This window comes from Brachycentrus maculatus, unplaced genomic scaffold (assembly GCF_059751285.1).
Source record: "Brachycentrus maculatus isolate JH-2025_06_01 unplaced genomic scaffold, ASM5975128v1 h1tg000018l, whole genome shotgun sequence".
NCBI classification, from domain to species: Eukaryota; Metazoa; Arthropoda; class Insecta; order Trichoptera; family Brachycentridae; genus Brachycentrus; species Brachycentrus maculatus.
In genome coordinates this window covers 1,036,876-1,056,670 of record NW_028280772.1, presented here as the reverse complement: position 1 = coordinate 1,056,670, position 19,795 = coordinate 1,036,876, and the positions used below count along the sequence as shown (strand labels likewise).

Below are 19,795 nucleotides of genomic sequence, written 5' to 3'. Positions count from 1 at the left end.
AACTTAATAAATATGAGCCTGAATTTGTTTCTTTTTCCCTTTTATCTTTATTATTAATTAGTATCTTCCCCAGATTATAATTATTATAAAAGGCTATGGAACATTCATCTTTGTTCGCTAGTTTTCCGATTCTGTTACTACTATCCCCTATAAAAGATAATTTAGCCCATTTTTTAACTACTTTTGAAGTCTCTGTAATGAGAGCTTTATTTAATTGAGATGTTGCAAGTCTCTTTTGTTTTTTCCTAATTAATTGATCAATTAAACCACATTCATAACCGTTATTGGAGGCTATCGTCTTTATGATATTAAGTTCAGAGTTGTAATTATCATTATTTAATGGGACATACAACAGCCTATGAATTAAACTATGAAATACAGCGAGTTTATGGGAAATATGATGCTTAGATTTGTTATGAATGATGTTATCGCTGTATGTGGGTTTTCTGTAAATCGCAAATTCTAATTTATTGTTTTCGATGCTAATTTTTAAATCAAGGAAATTTATTACTTTACCGCCCAGTTCCATAGTGAATTGAATTGATTTATTAATTTTATTTATTTCTGTTAGGAAAATGTCTAATTGTCTTTGGCTTCCTGACCATACAATTAGTATATCATCGACGTAGCGGCGATAAAATTTAACGTTTTTGAAAGATTTTAATTTTGTAATGGATTTTTCCATATGATCCATGAATATTTCAGCAAGGATCGGTGAAATGGGGCTTCCCATAGCTAAACCTGATTTTTGTACATACATGTACAAAAATCAGGTTTAGCTATGGGAAGCCCCATTTCACCGATCCTTGCTGAAATATTCATGGATCATATGGAAAAATCCATTACAAAATTAAAATCTTTCAAAAACGTTAAATTTTATCGCCGCTACGTCGATGATATACTAATTGTATGGTCAGGAAGCCAAAGACAATTAGACATTTTCCTAACAGAAATAAATAAAATTAATAAATCAATTCAATTCACTATGGAACTGGGCGGTAAAGTAATAAATTTCCTTGATTTAAAAATTAGCATCGAAAACAATAAATTAGAATTTGCGATTTACAGAAAACCCACATACAGCGATAACATCATTCATAACAAATCTAAGCATCATATTTCCCATAAACTCGCTGTATTTCATAGTTTAATTCATAGGCTGTTGTATGTCCCATTAAATAATGATAATTACAACTCTGAACTTAATATCATAAAGACGATAGCCTCCAATAACGGTTATGAATGTGGTTTAATTGATCAATTAATTAGGAAAAAACAAAAGAGACTTGCAACATCTCAATTAAATAAAGCTCTCATTACAGAGACTTCAAAAGTAGTTAAAAAATGGGCTAAATTATCTTTTATAGGGGATAGTAGTAACAGAATCGGAAAACTAGCGAACAAAGATGAATGTTCCATAGCCTTTTATAATAATTATAATCTGGGGAAGATACTAATTAATAATAAAGATAAAAGGGAAAAAGAAACAAATTCAGGCTCATATTTATTAAGTTGTGGATCATGCAGTGCTGAATACGTGGGGCAAACAGGACGATCGTTTAAAATAAGAATAAACGAACATGTCCAAAGTTGGAGAAATAAAAAAGAAAACTCCACTTTTGCAAACCACTTGATAGAGTCAAATCATGATTTCGATAAAAATTTTAATGTAAAAATCTTACACAAATGTAGTAAAGGTAAAAAATTAGATAGGCTCGAAATTTTGGAAATAAATAGATTAAAAAATTGTCATAATAAAGACATATTAAATGATCAAGTAACACACATTCATTCTCCCTTACTTTACCCATTAGAAAAGAAACAATAGATGCCTTAATGTCTTGTCGATAAGAAATGACTGCCGGGAAATTTACATTTCAGAGAACTTCGGACTCCCCCCCGGACAACCACAGCTTAGTGGAAGGAGCCGTCAACCAGCATTTCCTGATACCTCGTTACATAATTTAAATTCATTTACAAAAAATACAAATCTATTTTAACTTTATATAAAATCGTGCTTTCAATACAAAAAACCTTTATAAAAAAATATTTAAAATATCATACAATACTTAAATTCACTAAAATTAAATTAATTTCTCATAAAATTATATCAAATCATGGTTATCAACTCCTGCCTTCTTTTATATATAACATACAAATTTGTAAAGCCTCTCACCAGTCTGATGATGTCGGTAACGACGAAACCCGGTCGCTGGTCAAATAAAAAAGTGGAAAAGCTAAAAATATTGGTTTTTAATCTAATAATAAATTAAAAATGCAATTCCATCACGAAGTGTCAGTGGATAATATAAATCTATTCCAAGAAAATAATTAAATAATTTATTAAAAACAACATTATGTTGCTTTTCACCGCACCTGTGTTTTGTTAAAAAATACTTTTGTTAATAATCACCCAAGATTATAAAAATAAGACATTTGTTTAAGACCACATTTTTGAGTATATTAATGTAAACACGATTTGATTCGAGAACTACAAATGTTTACATTAATAAACAAAAATGTGACATTATTTATGTGTTTTATTTTAAAATTTAAATCATAATGTCATCCCGCAAAGTGGATGCCAGAACTACAAATAATATTTTAGTAAGATAATTGAATTTGAAATCATATTTCATGGTATAAAAGATGAGCAGCTCTATCTCGCTCCGGGGGGATAATGAGTTGTTTCAGAAACTGAAGAGTTCAAAGGATTATTTGGCCTGACGACAGATTAAACGCCAAAACTGGGGGGGGGGGGGATTCTCGGATTAAAATTGAGGTTTGAACAGAGGCGTTTGACATACGCGAACGTGAAAACAACAAACGCAAATCCCCCTCTGCCCCGAGGCGTCGGACTTCCCTTGTCACAACTTTTCCTGTGTCAAGAGAGACAGTTTTTAAAGTCTATGCGAATTTTAAAAAGATGTAATTAATGTCTTCTTTTTTACATTTTGAATGTCTCCAAATACTTTTTCACAAATCTGGAGAAAAATAACTCCAGTCATTTTAACATTTTGACATCTCGACATAGATGAAGAAGAATATGGAAGTTTGGGTATTTACAGGACTTATCACGTTAAACACGTGCGACATTCGCCATTCTGCCAATGATTGACAACCACACTACTAAAAATTTGTACTCCTCTTATCCACATCCAATAGTGCATAAGCACTGCATCGTATGTAAACAGTGTTATCTATATCGTTAAATACACGAAAAAGTTATCAGTTAAATAGTTATCAGACCTGCACATCCAGTAATATAAAAAAAAGTCCAGGGTAATATAAAATTAATAAAAGAGGGGAAAATCAGTTATATTTATTTTTATTCAACGCGCTAGCTATTTATACATTAAAAAATATATGTATCAGACATTTTAAAAATAGAAATTTAACCAATGCATACGTTAATTACCTGTGTTTTCTTTATTTCTACTAAAACTCTTCTTTCTTCTTTGTCAGCCGTCTCTCCACTGTCTTCTATTTTCTTCCAAACTTATTACTCTGCATTCTTTGTTTCCAGTAAAACCCTGTAGGGTTTTAGGGTCTAGGCAGGGGTGTGCTGTAATTTTTTAACAAGGGAATCGCGGGTGAATGGGGAATTGAGATCTTAAGAGAAGGATTTAAAAAATACTCAATATGCATATAAAATATCAATCATTAACGCTAAGTCATTAATAAAATTTATATTGGCCATTCGTTTCGCCATTCCTTTAAGGCATTCAGGAGAAATTTCGAAAGGCAACAAAGTTTTATGTTTCATAATACATTTAAACCAAACACTTAAATTTTATTTATGTACTGATTTAATTAGAAAATATTGATTTCTCTTGATTTAACAAGGGGCTCGCCGGCCCAGGTGAAATTTAACAAGGGGTTCGCGCGAGCCCCCTGCAGCCCACCGCTGTGTCTAGGTAAGACGTAAACCATCTGAAAAGATGTCCTTTATCGCCGCGTCTACCCAGATGGTTCCGTTATGGAGGACTAATCGAGCGATGACAAGTGTGCACTGACTAGAGCATAATCGGCACGAAACAGTTATTTCCTTTGGAGGATTGATAATAATTGGGAGTGCTTCAATGTCTCAGTCAATAAGTAGCGCAGGATGCTTCGATCGAAGCTTTATGAGGGATGTTCATACCTCTATATTAGACATTTACATACACGTTCTATTCATCTAACACAGAGTTTTAATAAGATTACACGATTAACAATTGAGTTTCCATCTCGTGTCGATGTTCGCCTTTTAAATTGTTTTCGAATTAATTCATACGTGCATATTAATTAATTCATACGTGTATGTACGTATATTTAAAAATAGAAATACCACACTCACATTTTGAGTTTAGTTTTAGTTTGGAGAACTACAGATGTTCTCAAAACTAGTCATGTTTTCATTAATAAACTCAAAAAGTAGTATTATGCAAGTATTTTATTTAAATGATGTTATTTTACAAATTTAATGCGAAATCAATAACTATCACTTACATATTTATAAAAAAGACATGACGAGGGAAGATGGAAGTCTGTGCATTCTAGGGCTTACAACCTGCCACTTAGCTGGCTTAACAGAATACTTTATACACTAGTGTAATGTTCACCTTTCTAACCATTTAAGAAAATATATATGGATTTTTTAAAGTTGTATGTATTGCACTGATGTAAGATTCATGTTTTATGTTTGAAAATTTAACAGATGGTGCTACCGTCAGTTGACAATTTTACTCCGCTTGGTTGGCACATAAGCTTCGAAATTTAAACATAAATGACTGAAATGTCGCTAGGATTGGTAGACACATAAGCTTTGAAATTTTAATTTAAAATGTCGAATTGTTGTTAATATTGGTTGGCACATAACCTTCGAAATTAAAATTTAAAATGTTAAATTGTTACTAGGATTTGTTGGCACATAAGCTTCAAAATTTAAATTGAGAATTGTTGCTAGGATTGCTTGGCACATAACCTTCGAAATTAAAATTTAAAATGTTAAATTGTTACTAGGATTTGTTGGCACATAAGCTTCAAAATTTAAATTGAGAATTGTTGCTAGGATTGCTTGGCACATAACCTTCGAAATTAAAATTTAAAATGTTAAATTGTTACTAGGATTTGTTGGCACATAAGCTTCAAAATTTAAATTGAGAATTGTTGCTAGGATTGCTTGGCACATAACCTTCGAAATTAAAATTTAAAATGTTAAATTGTTACTAGGATTTGTTGGCACATAAGCTTCAAAATTTAAATTGAGAATTGTTGCTAGGATTGCTTGGCACATAACCTTCGAAATTAAAATTTAAAATGTTAAATTGTTACTAGGATTTGTTGGCACATAAGCTTCAAAATTTAAATTGAGAATTGTTGCTAGGATTGCTTGGCACATAACCTTCGAAATTAAAATTTAAAATGTTAAATTGTTACTAGGATTTGTTGGCACATAAGCTTCAAAATTTAAATTGAGAATTGTTGCTAGGATTGCTTGGCACATAACCTTCGAAATTAAAATTTAAAATGTTAAATTGTTACTAGGATTTGTTGGCACATAAGCTTCAAAATTTAAATTGAGAATTGTTGCTAGGATTGCTTGGCACATAACCTTCGAAATTAAAATTTAAAATGTTAAATTGTTACTAGGATTTGTTGGCACATAAGCTTCGAAATTTAAATTGAGAATTGTTGCTAGGATTGCTTGGCACATAACCTTCGAAATTAAAATTTAAAATGTTAAATTGTTACTAGGATTTGTTGGCACATAAGCTTCAAAATTTAAATTGAGAATTGTTGCTAGGATTGCTTGGCACATAACCTTCGAAATTAAAATTTAAAATGTTAAATTGTTACTAGGATTTGTTGGCACATAAGCTTCAAAATTTAAATTGAGAATTGTTGCTAGGATTGCTTGGCACATAACCTTCGAAATTAAAATTTAAAATGTTAAATTGTTACTAGGATTTGTTGGCACATAAGCTTCAAAATTTAAATTGAGAATTGTTGCTAGGATTGCTTGGCACATAACCTTCGAAATTAAAATTTAAAATGTCAAATTGTTACTAGGATTTGTTGGCACATAAGCTTCAAAATTTAAATTGAGAATTGTTGCTAGGATTGCTTGGCACATAACCTTCGAAATTAAAATTTAAAATGTCAAATTGTTACTAGGATTTGTTGGCACATAAGCTTCAAAATTTAAATTGAGAATTGTTGATAGGATTGCTTGGCACATAACCTTCGAAATTAAAATTTAAAATGTCAAATTGTTACTAGGATTTGTTGGCACATAAGCTTCGAAATTTGAATTGAAAACTGTTGCTAGGATTGCTTGGCACATAACCTTCGAAATTAAAATGTTAAATTGTCGCTAGGATCGGTTGGCACACAGGCTTCGTTCGATAAACGGCGCCTCGTGAACCCACGAAGCGTCGGCGTCGCGCCGAGTGAACAAACTTGATTCCTGCCCGAGTGAACAAGGTGTCGCCGAAGCGACCGCAATATATCGCCCCGCTCCGCGCCGCGGGCGGGCCGCTCGTCAACAGTGGCTTGTTTGGCGTTTGACGCTGGTTAATATCGCGTTATCGCAGCCACTTCAAAGCGCCTCTAACTTTATTCTATCCACCGCCCGCTCACCCCTCCACCCCACCGCCCCCGACGCCTCCTCCACATTCACCCCCGACCAACTCCACCCGTACCCAAAACTAACAATTCCTACCATTCAAACAGCGTATTTCATACAAATCCCAGTTTAAATTATTAATAACATAAAGTAAATTCAAATATTTATAATTAACCAACTAACTAACCACCACGCCGCAGGGGTAGGCAGAGAGAATCGAACGCCAAACCACTCTGTCTTTGCAAGCATTCTTCGCCTCTTCTACATTCTCGCATAGGTAGGCAGAGAAAATACGTTGTATTTTCTCTGCCTACCTCTGCGGAGAAGCGGCGTGATGTTAGCTAGTCTTTGTTTTATTCCACATATTCAATCCCAAATCATTAAATAATAAGTGTATTTTTATTTGTATTTTACATATTGCCCTGTTTTTTTTTTGTTTTATATATTGATAGTTTTGTTTTGGTTTTTTTTACGTACCTTATTTAATTTGTTTTAAAATTTTGTTATTTTTGTAGGTACCTTGTTAACCTTAATCCTAAAATAAGTTAAGGAAATTTCACATCGGAAATATTATAGTTATACATATCGCTCACTCCTTTCAACAACCTTATACATACACTTTTATAAAAAACTTGATTTTTCAGGAGATTAATATTAAACATAAATATCAAGCCACTTATTAACTTTTTACTGTGCAACAGATCTTTTTAGGTGAAACGTGAATGTTTTTTCTCCATTTGAAAAATATTTAGTATACTTAAAAAACAATTAAACGAGACGTTTTCTTCAAAATGCAAAAACAATACTTTCTGCCCTATAGAGGGTAAATATTAAGTTAAAATATGCCACTTTTACTGGGATATACCATAGTACATTTTCTGGGCATTCCGAAATGCACAACTGAAAATTGACGATTTTTGATTTATGACGTTCTTGAAAGGAGTGAGCGAATATGTCATTGTTGAAAGGAGTGAGCGTTATGTTACTCTTGTGTTTGAAATGAATTTTAAAATAAATAATAATAACTCACTAAATGTGAAACCGTTCATTCCTTCAAAGGTTATTTTTTGACAAATATAAAATTTATTCCCATTGTGACATTCGTGATTCGCTGCACTGTTTTCAGTGTCAGATATTGAATTTATTGGTATTTTGCGGAGAACAAAAGAATTCCCGTTTCCTTCGTTATGTTGCTCCTTTTATTTCCAACAATACGTGAAATCCGATTTATGGGACTTCAAAGGACGAATCATCGCTCGGGTTAGTTCGGGCGGGAGAGCCGGGAAGCCAATTACCAACACACACATGCATCCGACCGTTTCGGCAATAGGGTCCTTTCACAAATCCAGAATAACGTTTTAAATGTACGAATATCAACCAAGTTTTTGCTATTCCAACGATTCTACATTTTTTTGACAAATCAATAAATATGAAGAAGAATATGGTATATATATATAAGTCTAGGCATTTACGGGGCTTCCGAAGATCGTCATAGGCTAGTTTAAGTGATCACTTTACACACGTGTAACATTCACCAACTCTACCCATGATTGACAACGACACTTCTCAAAATTTTCAGAAAAATCATAATCGGTCAGTCTTCACCCTATGGCTTCACCCTATAAGCGTTATCGATAAAACAAAGAAATACATGGTTTTGGGATGAGTATCGAATGAGTGAAGAAAGAACAATAAAAAAATCTGGCAAATGTAGTTAGAATAAAATTTGGCATGATCAAGTATTTCAAATACTTGGGCGTTGTCAAATCAGGAGTCGGAATAATCGGTGGGTACGTTTGAGGAGATGTAAGATTTTTTGCAAAAACAGATTGGTATGGCGTTCTATTATCTCTGCCTACCCCTGCTGAGAGGCGTCAATTTACTTATATTCTACATAACTAATCCTAAATCAATAAATAATATAATAAGTGTGTTCAATACGTCGTTATTTTCGACATCTCAACATAGATGAAATAAGAATATGGAAATCTGGGCATTTATAGGGCTTACGACTGGCGTAGGCTGGTTAAAGTACCACTTTACACAAATGTAACATATTTCCCAATTAGAGATAATCCAAGACACACGGGATCATAAGCAGAGCTGGGCACCGTAGTCACAAAAAAGCGCTAAGAGTGTCTAAGACTCTAAAAAACAAATCAGGCAAGAGTCTACGAAACAGAATAATGAACAATAAGATAAGGGAGGTATGCGAGATAAAATGTCGTTAGGTGGAGAAAGCAACGAAGAAGTCAATGGTATGCGCATGTGAGGAGAATGGAGCCACCCAGACTCGCCCACATTGCACTGTAGACCATCAAAGACTCGACAGCTGGGAATCGACACCGCAGAAGGCTAATCCCTCTTAAAACCAGGCCACGAGGTCTACACCAAGAAGAAAAAGAAGAATAAAAATAATAACACTCTTATTAATTTATTATTAGATTAAAACCAATATTTTTAGCTTTTCCACTTTTTTATTTGACCAGCGACCGGGTTTCGTCGTTACCGACATCAGTCGTCGTTACCGACATATCGACGTCGTTACCGACATCACCAGTCTGATGATGTCGGTAACGACGAAACCCGGTCGCTGGTCAAATAAAAAAGTGGAAAAGCTAAAAATATTGGTTTTAATCTAATAATAAATTAAAAATGCAATTCCATCACGAAGTGTCAGTGGATAATATAAACACTCTTATTGATTCGTGCTTCAATTGGTAATACTGATATTAATGGTTTGAGATAACTAAAATAAGTCCATGATCCTATATTTAAAAAAATATATTAAAAAAATCCATCTTTTCACATTGTTTGATCAAGAAGAAAGATCCAGATTTGTGAAGCAGTATTTGGACCCACTCAAAATATTGTACCGTCACACGTTGACCATAGATGGCCGCGAACAGCGTTCAATTCTGAGACATGTGTGACATACATGTAAAGAGTGTATGCGTCCTTTGGGTGGCATCGGCGTAACTCGCGATTACAATAGCTGCAGGGTCTAACGACGCTCTCAAGTCGAGAGGGCGGTCTCGCGAGCATAATTGCAAGGTAATCGCTCCGCTATCCGCTCCCGCTATCCGCTCCCGCCAGCGCCGCGAGTGGGGGCGCTTTGAGCGCGCAGGAGGCCGCGCGAGTACTGTTATTCAAGTTAATGTCACGTGAATTCCGGGACGATGCACCGCCCTACACGAGGGTGGGGTTCAATTAGCCACAAGTAACGGGGATGTTTTCAGTCGCAGTCACGTGAAGATCTCGCTTTCTGACTTCCTAACATAGTAATGGTAGGGAAGATTGATGAAGCGAATGAAGCCTTCAAGGTTGTAGAAACTGACTTACTAACTAACCATCTCGCCGCTAAGCAGAGAGAATCGAACGCCACAGCAATCTGTCTTTGCATACATTTTTCACCTCATCCATATTTTGCAGAGGAAGACCGAATAAAACATGGCACGACCAGGTATGACAAATACTAGTGGTCAGGTTAGGAGTCGTAATAATCGGCGGGTATGTATGAGGAGATGCATGAACGTAGAAGAGGCGAAGAATGTTTGCAAAGACAGAGTGGTGTGGCGTTCTATTCTCTCTGCCTACCCCTGCGGGGAAGCGGCGTGATGGTTAGTTAGTTAGTAAGAATTGCATTTATTATTTACCTTGCTTATTATATACAAGGTTTATAGATCATAAAGTGGATTTTTGTTCTCAGCACTTGTTCATTGCTGGGAGGAAACCATGTTGCAATACGTTGTTCCACTAGAAGACGGTCCGGCATTTGTCCGGCCTCTTCCACATTCAATCATCTCCTCATACACACCCGACGAATATTCCGACTCCTGACCCGGTTTCTTTTAAGTATTTGGCATATCTGATGGTGCCAAGTTTTTCTCGGTCTTCCTCTGCTTCTCTTTCCAACTGTTTTACCGTTTATTCCTCACTAATAGGTTCCACATGTCCAAACCATCTCAACACACCTTTCTTAATTTTATCGATAATGCTTATCTCAGCCTTACATTCTTTCCTTATTTTAGAATTAGTTTTACTTGGTAAATGTTACTATTTGTTAAAATCTATTGTGACACGTGTTTCGATTAATTTCGCATCATTTCCAAAAAATGTATATGAAGCTAAGTCTAAATTTTAGAGTTATAAAGTCGTAGCTTCGCATAATGTGTTCAAATGTTCAAATGATGCGGAATGCATCGAAACCTGTGTCAGAATAGATTTTAAGAAATAATGGTGTTTATCAAGTAAATTTATATTAAAAATTTATATATTTCACCACAGAGAGACTACCGAATCAAATAATAGAATTCTAGAAACAGTATCTAAAGAAAATGAAGAGTGTAATACACAATTATATATAGGTACTGACAGTACAGGAGAAAGTGACCAACTAACAAAACGTAAAATTTTCAGGAGGGCCTTAAGTCACTTTTGCTTGGCAAGAGAATAAGCATCAATGCAGGCAGTCATTTTCAACAAGTCAATATATCATACTTCCAAGTTGAGGATTTTTTTCAGGGCAATATTAAGCTAGTAAGATATCAAATAGTCAATGATCACGTTTTCGTAAAAAATGCACTTGGTCACATTCCCCTGTATGACTACAATATAGATCTTATAGCTAGGTCTTTTACTTGTTTTATTACCACGTTTATAAAATTCAATAGTTGTTCATAATTTCAAAAAATGAAAAAGAAAATATGGGTGAGACTCTCCGTTGAAAATGAAGCTTTTTTAAGTTTTTATGCTTTGTATTTGCTAACCGTTTTACTATTTCAGAAATAGTAATTAAAAACACTTGTTTTTTACCACTTGAGTAAATTTATATTGTTAAAATAAATATAACTCAAGTGGTAAAAAACAAATCTTTTCATTTACAATTTCATCAAGTCTCACTACAAAGTGAATGCCGAAACATTAAATGATTTATTGTTTCTGGATTAAAAAATGAATGTGAATTTAAATGAAGAAATCTCTTTCAATAAAATGAAATATTTCTTTTATTCATGAATTAGCCTCTAGGTTCGTTGATCTCTTTGTACGTTGCTGAATGACAGTGTAAATATTTAATAACTATCATATTTTTTTATGCAAAATTTGTACTGTAGTATTTCGTTTGAGATGCTTTCTCTCTGTATTTTTTAATATTATCAAAGGAAAGTACGTGAAGAGATATTTTTTTTAAAAATCATTTGTCTTTGATCACCTTATAATAAATTTGTATTTATTCGCAGGATATGGCTCCAACTCACTCTCAGGAATGCCAAAGTCCTCGCTGGATGCTCACTCGCATCTCAGGCAACCAGGTATTTATATTTTATTATTTCCTCTTCTTCTTCCTATTCTTTGTCTTTATCTTCTTCTTCTTGGTGGACGCTTTGTGGTCTGTTTTATAGAGGGATTTTTAGAGGGATGAGTTTGCAGCAGTATCTACGGTCGATCTGAGTAAGCTTTTTATTTGTTCAGAACACCCTTTTATTTTTGTGAATAACGATTTAGACACACCCAAAATGTTGTTAATAAATAATAACTTTGATGATTTAACTGATAAGTATATCATACAGTACAAAATATAAATGAAACCTATTTGAAGGACGTTATTTTGCATTTTATAACATGACACCAAATTTATTACGCATGAATTTTTTAATATTGCATTACGTTTTTTTTTAAATTACTCAACGTACAAGTGACTCTGAATTCTATCTGCGGCTTATGCAACACCGCTTATTATGGCCCTACTTAGGCTTCAACTTTTAAGTTTTATATTCTGTGCCAAGTAGTGAGTGGATTTACTCTTTATGGTTATAGTTACTATAATTTTATGTTGATTATATAAGAACATGCAACATGCATGTCCGCCTCCGTAAAGTAATGGTCAGCACGCTCGGCTACCGTTCTGGAGGTCCCGGGTTCGATTCCCAAGGGGGGTAAAAATAAATATAAGTAATTTTTTCACTGTAATATTTTTTCAATATTACCATGGACTGGTACCTGAAGCGGAGGGCTGATCACCTTTCCTTCATGTGTTAAACGATCATGATAACACTGCGTTTATAACACACAGTGCCCTATGCACCATTAGGGTGCGGATAAGGGTTTTATTATTATTATTATTATATAAGAACATAAAACACTTGAATATACCACTTAAAGGTATCATCATTAAGTGTTTAATTTTTGATTAATAATCAACACGTCATTCCACAAAGTTAATGGCGAATTAATAAATAATATAATTTTATGTAATTCATGAGTGAATATTATTACGTTACTCTTTTTTGGTCGTCCTCGTTCTGTTCTAAGGGTCCGAGTGCCCTCAGCACCATAAGGAGCAGATAGGGGATGGAAGATGATTATAATTATGATGATATATTTTAAGGGGAGGGCGAGGGGAAGAAAAGTAGCTATAGAGCATTCCCCGCCATGGTCTTGATAGTGCATTTGATGTAACTTGAATTGACTCTGTTAAATATTGTCTCGCAAACATTATAGCTGAATACACACGGCTTTTATATGAATTTTCCACCCTCCCTCCAGAGACATACATGTAGGTAGTACACATCAGTGGTACGTTTAGTTGCCACACTATACTATATGGTCAAAACGTATAAATTCATTACAAGAATGTAAAATATAAATTTATTTTATGTATAATAATTCAAGAAATAGTGATACGCGTATTTACCAAGTGAAATTCAAATAAAAATAGATATGACTGTAAAAAAATAATTAAATTATTCATGAAATTTATTACAGAAATGTGAAATATAACATTATTATAAACTTATTCAAGTGATAGTGATATTAAAAAGTGAAATTCCAGTTAAAAATGGATACATACTCGTAATCTCTCGCTGCTCGCTGATAGTGTGTGGAGGAGACTGTTTGTTATTTTATTATTATTTTATGTTTAAGACTTTTCGTTTCTCTCTTAGTGTATTTTTATATTAAATACTGTTTTTATGTATTATGTTAAAGGCATTAGCCGTTCAATAAATAAATAAATAACTGCCAAATCAATCCATTAAATTTTCATTACTTGTTTTGACAATCACATAAAAAATTATCACAAATTAGTTTTTTTAAGGGTCTTACACATTACACACATGCAATAAAAGGTTTAAATAAGATTTCGCATCATTTTTCAATGTGCCCAAATCCTTGTTCTGCCAAATAAAAGCTTTTTGAAACCAATCATAGATGACTGCCGTATAGTTTCATGAGATTTATAAGCCAGAACTAGATTTTAGAGTTACATACTTGGACGTTACGTAATTTAAAAAAAACTCTTCGCCTTCGTGCAATTAATGATGAAGATTACAAACACATAGATACAAAGACCAACAGATTTTTTTGTACATATTTTGCAATTACGGGAATCGAACCCGCGACGTTAGATGCGCAGTCAATGACGTGGCGACTATCCCTATATTGGCCAAAAGTGTCAAATTGTCACATGTCGTTTTCATTTTTGAGAAATAATTTAGCGATCGATCGTTTATTGGAATTGAATTACCAGGAGGTCAGCGAACTGAGCGGATGCGAAATTGCCTTTTCGGACGACAGCAGCGCCGTGATTTCGGTTGTCTTTGCTCAGCAAACAGTCGGGCACTAGCGGCGGTGTTTGGCGATAATACACGCTGACAGGAATAAGCTTTTATGTGCCGAGCGTAACTGACCGTGCTCAACAAACATGGTCCTCGCACGCGGCCCGCCGGGATAAGTAATTCAAATATTTGCCAAATCCCGTGTCGCGGGCGGGAAGGAGGCGGGAAGAAGGCGCAGCCCAAGGAGGAGAGTCCTCGACCGCGAATAATTCGCAAACACGACTCTATTCTCTACCATATACATGTATATCGGGCATCTTAAATGGATTTATCTCGCCGGCTCTCGAGACGCCACTATAGTCATCATAGCGATCCAGAAGATCGACCTTTTTATGTCCATTTTATTGGTTACATTGATGAGTTACTATAACAATTCATAGTTTTAAAATCGTCTTTATTTCATTCCAGTTTATCTAGTATTATATATGAGTATTGTACAAATCAAATCGAGATATTTGTATAGTGTATGTAGCATTAATCGAACATGTCGCTCACTCCTTTCAAGAACGTCATAAATTAAAAATCGTCAATTTTCTGTTGTGCATGTTTTCGGAATGCCCAAAAAATGTACTATATTCCAGCAAAAGAGGCATATTTTTAACTTAATATTTACCCGCTACAGGGCAGAAAGTGTTGTTTTTGCATTTTGAATAAAAGGTATTGTTTAATATTTTTTTTAAACATTCTAAATATTTTTGAAATGGAGAAAAAACCTTCAGGTTTTACCTAAAAAGATCTGTTGCACAGTTAAAAGTTCAATGAGTAGCTTGATATTTATTTTTAATACATTGTATTATATTTTTGATCTTTAAAAACGTTCTCCTAAAAAATCAAGTTTTTTGAAATATGACGTTCTTGAAAGGAGTGAGCGGTGTGTGAGATTCATTCCGAATTAGATTCCTGAAATAAAATTTCAATTTTTATTTACCACTATGAGATTAGATTACATATTCATATAAAAAAATATTATTTACATAGATGATATATCATTATTTAAGGTGTCCCAACTTGATTGGAAACAACTGTTGTTTTCATACAAAGGAAATGGTTTAATTCAATGTATTGTGTAGAGTAAATTTGTACTTTTTGGCATCTCAACATATATGAATGATAGATAATTTTGTACCTATGTCAATAGTGTCAATAAGTATAAATACTCACTGCCAAACAAATCGCAATTATGTCGATGGACATGGCGTTAGAAGCACCTAACAAAGACGCTGATTAGCCCGGAAAGCTCTCTTCACATTCGAAAGCAAATGTTGATGGTCCGATATCCCTCTCCTCCTGTGAGAGTCTGGATCGCGTTAATATGGCACGTGAGTGAGCCTAGCACACGACTCGATTAGCAATTAGTTCCACCGAGCACCGCCAGCCTCTTGCCGACACCCTCCAAGAGATCGCACAATGAGATGATCGCTCCAGGATAACACTTGGGATGATTTCATTTCCGGGCGCTACTTCTCTCGGAAAGGCGGCTTGCGGTAATTGAAACACATTTACCTGTGAATAGAGATATTTGGAATGTAGAAGAACTGTCTATAATACGTTGATTCAAATTTCAAATACAAAAACAATTATTAAATTATATCAATGCTTTACAACATTTTGAGTGGGTCCAAACACTTGTTCACAATTCTTAATTATCTTATAATTTGACCTGTTAATTTATTAACAGCTTATGACTACTTACAACAAGACATTGCAATTTATAAACTAAAATAAAATGAAAATCATGTTTTCAAGCGTTTTTCAAGTATGTGAATATAATCCAAAATTCAACCCTTACATATACATGGATAGAGACTTTGCTTTAAAAAAATCTTTCTTCATACCACCGTAGATGGCTATTGTGAACTCGCGCGTACTGTCTTCCGAATTCGATCAATATATCTAGAAGTTTAAAAAAATTGAGTAATTGACTTGTCAGTCATGGGTAGAATTGGTGAATTTTACACGTGTGTATAGTGATCACTTAACCCCAAGCCTATGACGGTCGTAAGCCCTGTAAATGCCCAGACTTACATAAACTTCTTCATCAATGTTGAGATGTCAATAAAAATTATATTATAAATATTTTAAATATTTAAAGCATTTACTTCGTGGCTAGTCATTTTTCAACTTTTATTTTGTATTTTTACGAAAATGTTAGTAATGTTGGTGCGTACCTACTCGAGATTTTTATCACGTCGCGTCGTCAAAACAATCACTAAAACAGTATGCAAACAATACTACACGTCACTACCATAGCACTATTCACACACTCACAACTACATTTTTAATCACATACGATTTTGGTCAATTCGAGGACCAACATGCACCTATGTTAAAAACACACATAACTAACTAACCATCACGCCGCAGGGGTAGGCAGAATCGAACGCCACACCACTCTGTCTTTGCACACACCTCATACATCTCTCTCTCACTCTCACTCAAACCCTTATCCGCACCCCAATGTTGCATAGGGCACACTGCATCATACAAACGCAGTTTTATCTTAACAGTTAACACATGAAGGAAAGGTGATCAGCCCTCCGCTTCAAGTACCAGTCCAGGGTAATATAAAGGGTCCGCCAAATAACTTTTTTTTTTTGAAAATGCTATAAAAAACATCGAGTGTAGCTTCGGCTGTGTGGCACGTAGCGCCGTCTTGTTGAAACCAAATGTTGCCAATATCCTCCTCTTCAATTTTTGTGAACAAAAATCCGTTCAACATGGCCCGATAACGATCGCCATTGACTGTAACGGCCACTCCTTGCTCATTTTCAAAGAAAAATGGCCCAATTATGCCTCTGGACCAAAATCCGCACCAAACAGTGACTCGTTTTGGGTGTACCGGCTTTTCAATGTATGCGTGCGGGTTTTCTGTGCCCCAAATACGACAATTTTGCTTGTTTACATACCCGCCAAGATCAAAATGAGCTTCATCCGAAAAGATGATTTTTTTGGCAAAATCGGCATCTTCTGTAAGTCGATCGCAGGCCCACTCAGCGAAGCGAAAACGCATTGGATGGTCAGTTGGCTTCAACTCCTGAACCAATTGGACTTTGTATGGCGTCATACCAAGGTCTTTATGCAAAATTCGTCTCAATGATGTCTCCGAAATGTTCAATTGTTGAGAACGACGGTGAATTGATGTTGATGGCGCTTCACGCACACTTTCTGCCACAACATCGATATTCTCGGGTGTACGCACTGTTTTTGGCTTTTCACGCTTTGGTTTATCGATGAGGATGCCAGTTTCTTTCACTTTTTTCACAAGATAACGAACATACGGAGCTGACGGTGCTTCTCTTCTTCCAAAAACCGTACGCAATTTTCGCACACATTCTGCAACATTACCATGATTTTCAAAGTAATGTCGCAATATTTCCCAGCGTTGTTCAAGCGTATACACAACCATATTCGCTCAGCGGAAGGATAAAACTAATTATCTGTCAAATCAGACATGAGCTAAGTGTTACCATTCACGAAATAAACACTAGTTGAAAAAAAAAACTTTAGATGGCGGACCCTATAGAATAAATATTAGAGTGAAAAAACACAACGTTTATTTGACCTCTCTGGGAATCGAACCCGGGACCTCCAGAACGGTAGCCGACCGTACTGACCATTACACTACGGAGGCGGACCTCATACATACCCGACGATTATTACGACTCCTGACCCGGCCGCAAGTATTTAATACATGAAAACACACATTCAAATGGAAACATTAAAATACATGTTATATGTGTATGTGTTATTTGTAGATGTGTGTTGTTACTATAAAATATACAGTGATGGATTGCGTGGATATAAGACCAACTAACACCGAGACAACTTACTGGCCATAAATGTGTTTTGATTTGACAAATAATCCTACATTAGGGGAAATAATTCCCAGCTGATGAAATAAAATGGTCTGCGATCTTTGGAAATTACGAGCTTATATAGCCGCCATTAATTACAGTCGCGCACCGAAAGCGCGTCAAATGGCTTTTTAATGATGTCCCAACATGAATAACGGAGCTTGAACTTTATTCCACGATTTCGGTATGCTAATTTGCGATATAAAAATAATAAAAATCATTGTTTCCAGCCGGAAAACTGGGAAGAAACTGACAAGTCGCTTTGGACACTTATTGCTCAATGTCTGCAGTAAAAACGGGATTAATTAGCCGCGTAGGTCTCCGCATTAGGGGGCATTCCCCAACACACAATTCAGTACGCGACTAGCTGCGCGAGGAGCCACACGTGTGTCATATGTTAATAAATAATAAATCCCTTACCGCACTCCAATGGTGCATAGGGCACTGCTTCATATAAACGCAGTGTTATCTCGATCGATTACACATGAAGGAAAGGTGATCAGCCCTCCACTTCAGGTACCAGTCCAGTGTAATATTGAATAAATATTAGAGTGAAAAAATCACTTATATTTATTGAACCCCCCCTGGGAATCGAACCCGGGACCTCCAGAACGGTAGCCGAGCATGCTGACCATTACACTACGGAGGCGGACAAATGATATATGTTGGAATTTAAAAAAAATTAAATCCTCACCTTCCAATAACTCTTTTCTTTTTAAAACTATATACTTATTTCGAAGAAAAACCCGTGGTTTCAATACAAAAACAATGTTTAATTCTAAAAATTCGATTACGTTAAATGTTACCTGCGTGAAAAAAACTTTAAAATAATCGGTGAACAACTTTAGGAAAAAAAATAGCACTTTTAATATATTTTTTAATTCATCTTCAAACAATCATCGACTGTTCCCCATTCACGCATCTCCTCATACATACCCGCCGATTATTCCAACTTCTGACCTGACGACATTCAAGTATTTGAAATACTTGGTCATGCCAAGTTTTCCTCGGTCTTCCTTGGCTTCTATTACCAAGCATTTATAAACTCGTTTTACTATTCTTGCTTCACTCATTCGATTCACATGCTCAAACCTCTGAATTCACCATTTTAAATTTTATCGATAATGCTTATTGCGTTCTTTCCTTATATCACCATCAAACATCAATCACACATCGTTTTGAAATATTTATTATAAATTAATTAATATTTAAACCTCAATTATTTGGACTCCACTACACTGTTTCCTTTATTTTTCCTTTCATGAATTCAAATAGTATCATCATATCGCTTTTTTTATTTAGTATGCCGTGTCCTATGTACCATCATGTCACAAACGCTTCGATAATCAATGAAAACTACATTAATATAATTAGGTCAAGTCGAGCGCATATTTTTTGGTTTTCTTTACGACGCTTCCCCGTACTAAACTAAACTTAATCGTACTAAGAAATCACAGTAATTTTTAGAGCGAACAAGCCGAGGGTGGGGTGTCTAGTGTAATAGCCGAGTCGACGTTATTCAATTCATTCCACGGCGAAAAATACAAATGAATATCTCCCTTAAGGCGAATCGGCAATCAGAGACTTCCCTAATATTCGCTCCCCATATGGCCGCTCTCCGCGCAGCGCGCTCGCTACTTGCCCCAACGCGAGGGTGATCTCATCGCAGAATTATTGCCAGGGCTATTTCGTTCCCTACTCGCTATTTGCCCGGT

At 35.1% G+C, this 19,795-nt stretch overlaps 1 protein-coding gene across 3 annotated transcripts in view; it reads left to right on the top strand.

The window, feature by feature from the left end:
- Positions 1-19,795, top strand: part of LOC148313147 (DNA-binding protein D-ETS-3-like) — a 140,118-nt gene that overhangs the window by 94,190 nt on the left and 26,133 nt on the right. For all 3 annotated transcript variants that reach the window (XM_088267423.1, XM_088267415.1, XM_088267408.1), the window contains exon 5: positions 11,851-11,922. In XM_088267423.1, coding sequence (XP_088123549.1) covers positions 11,851-11,922 — 72 coding nt within the window. The remainder of the gene's footprint in view (positions 1-11,850; positions 11,923-19,795) is intronic.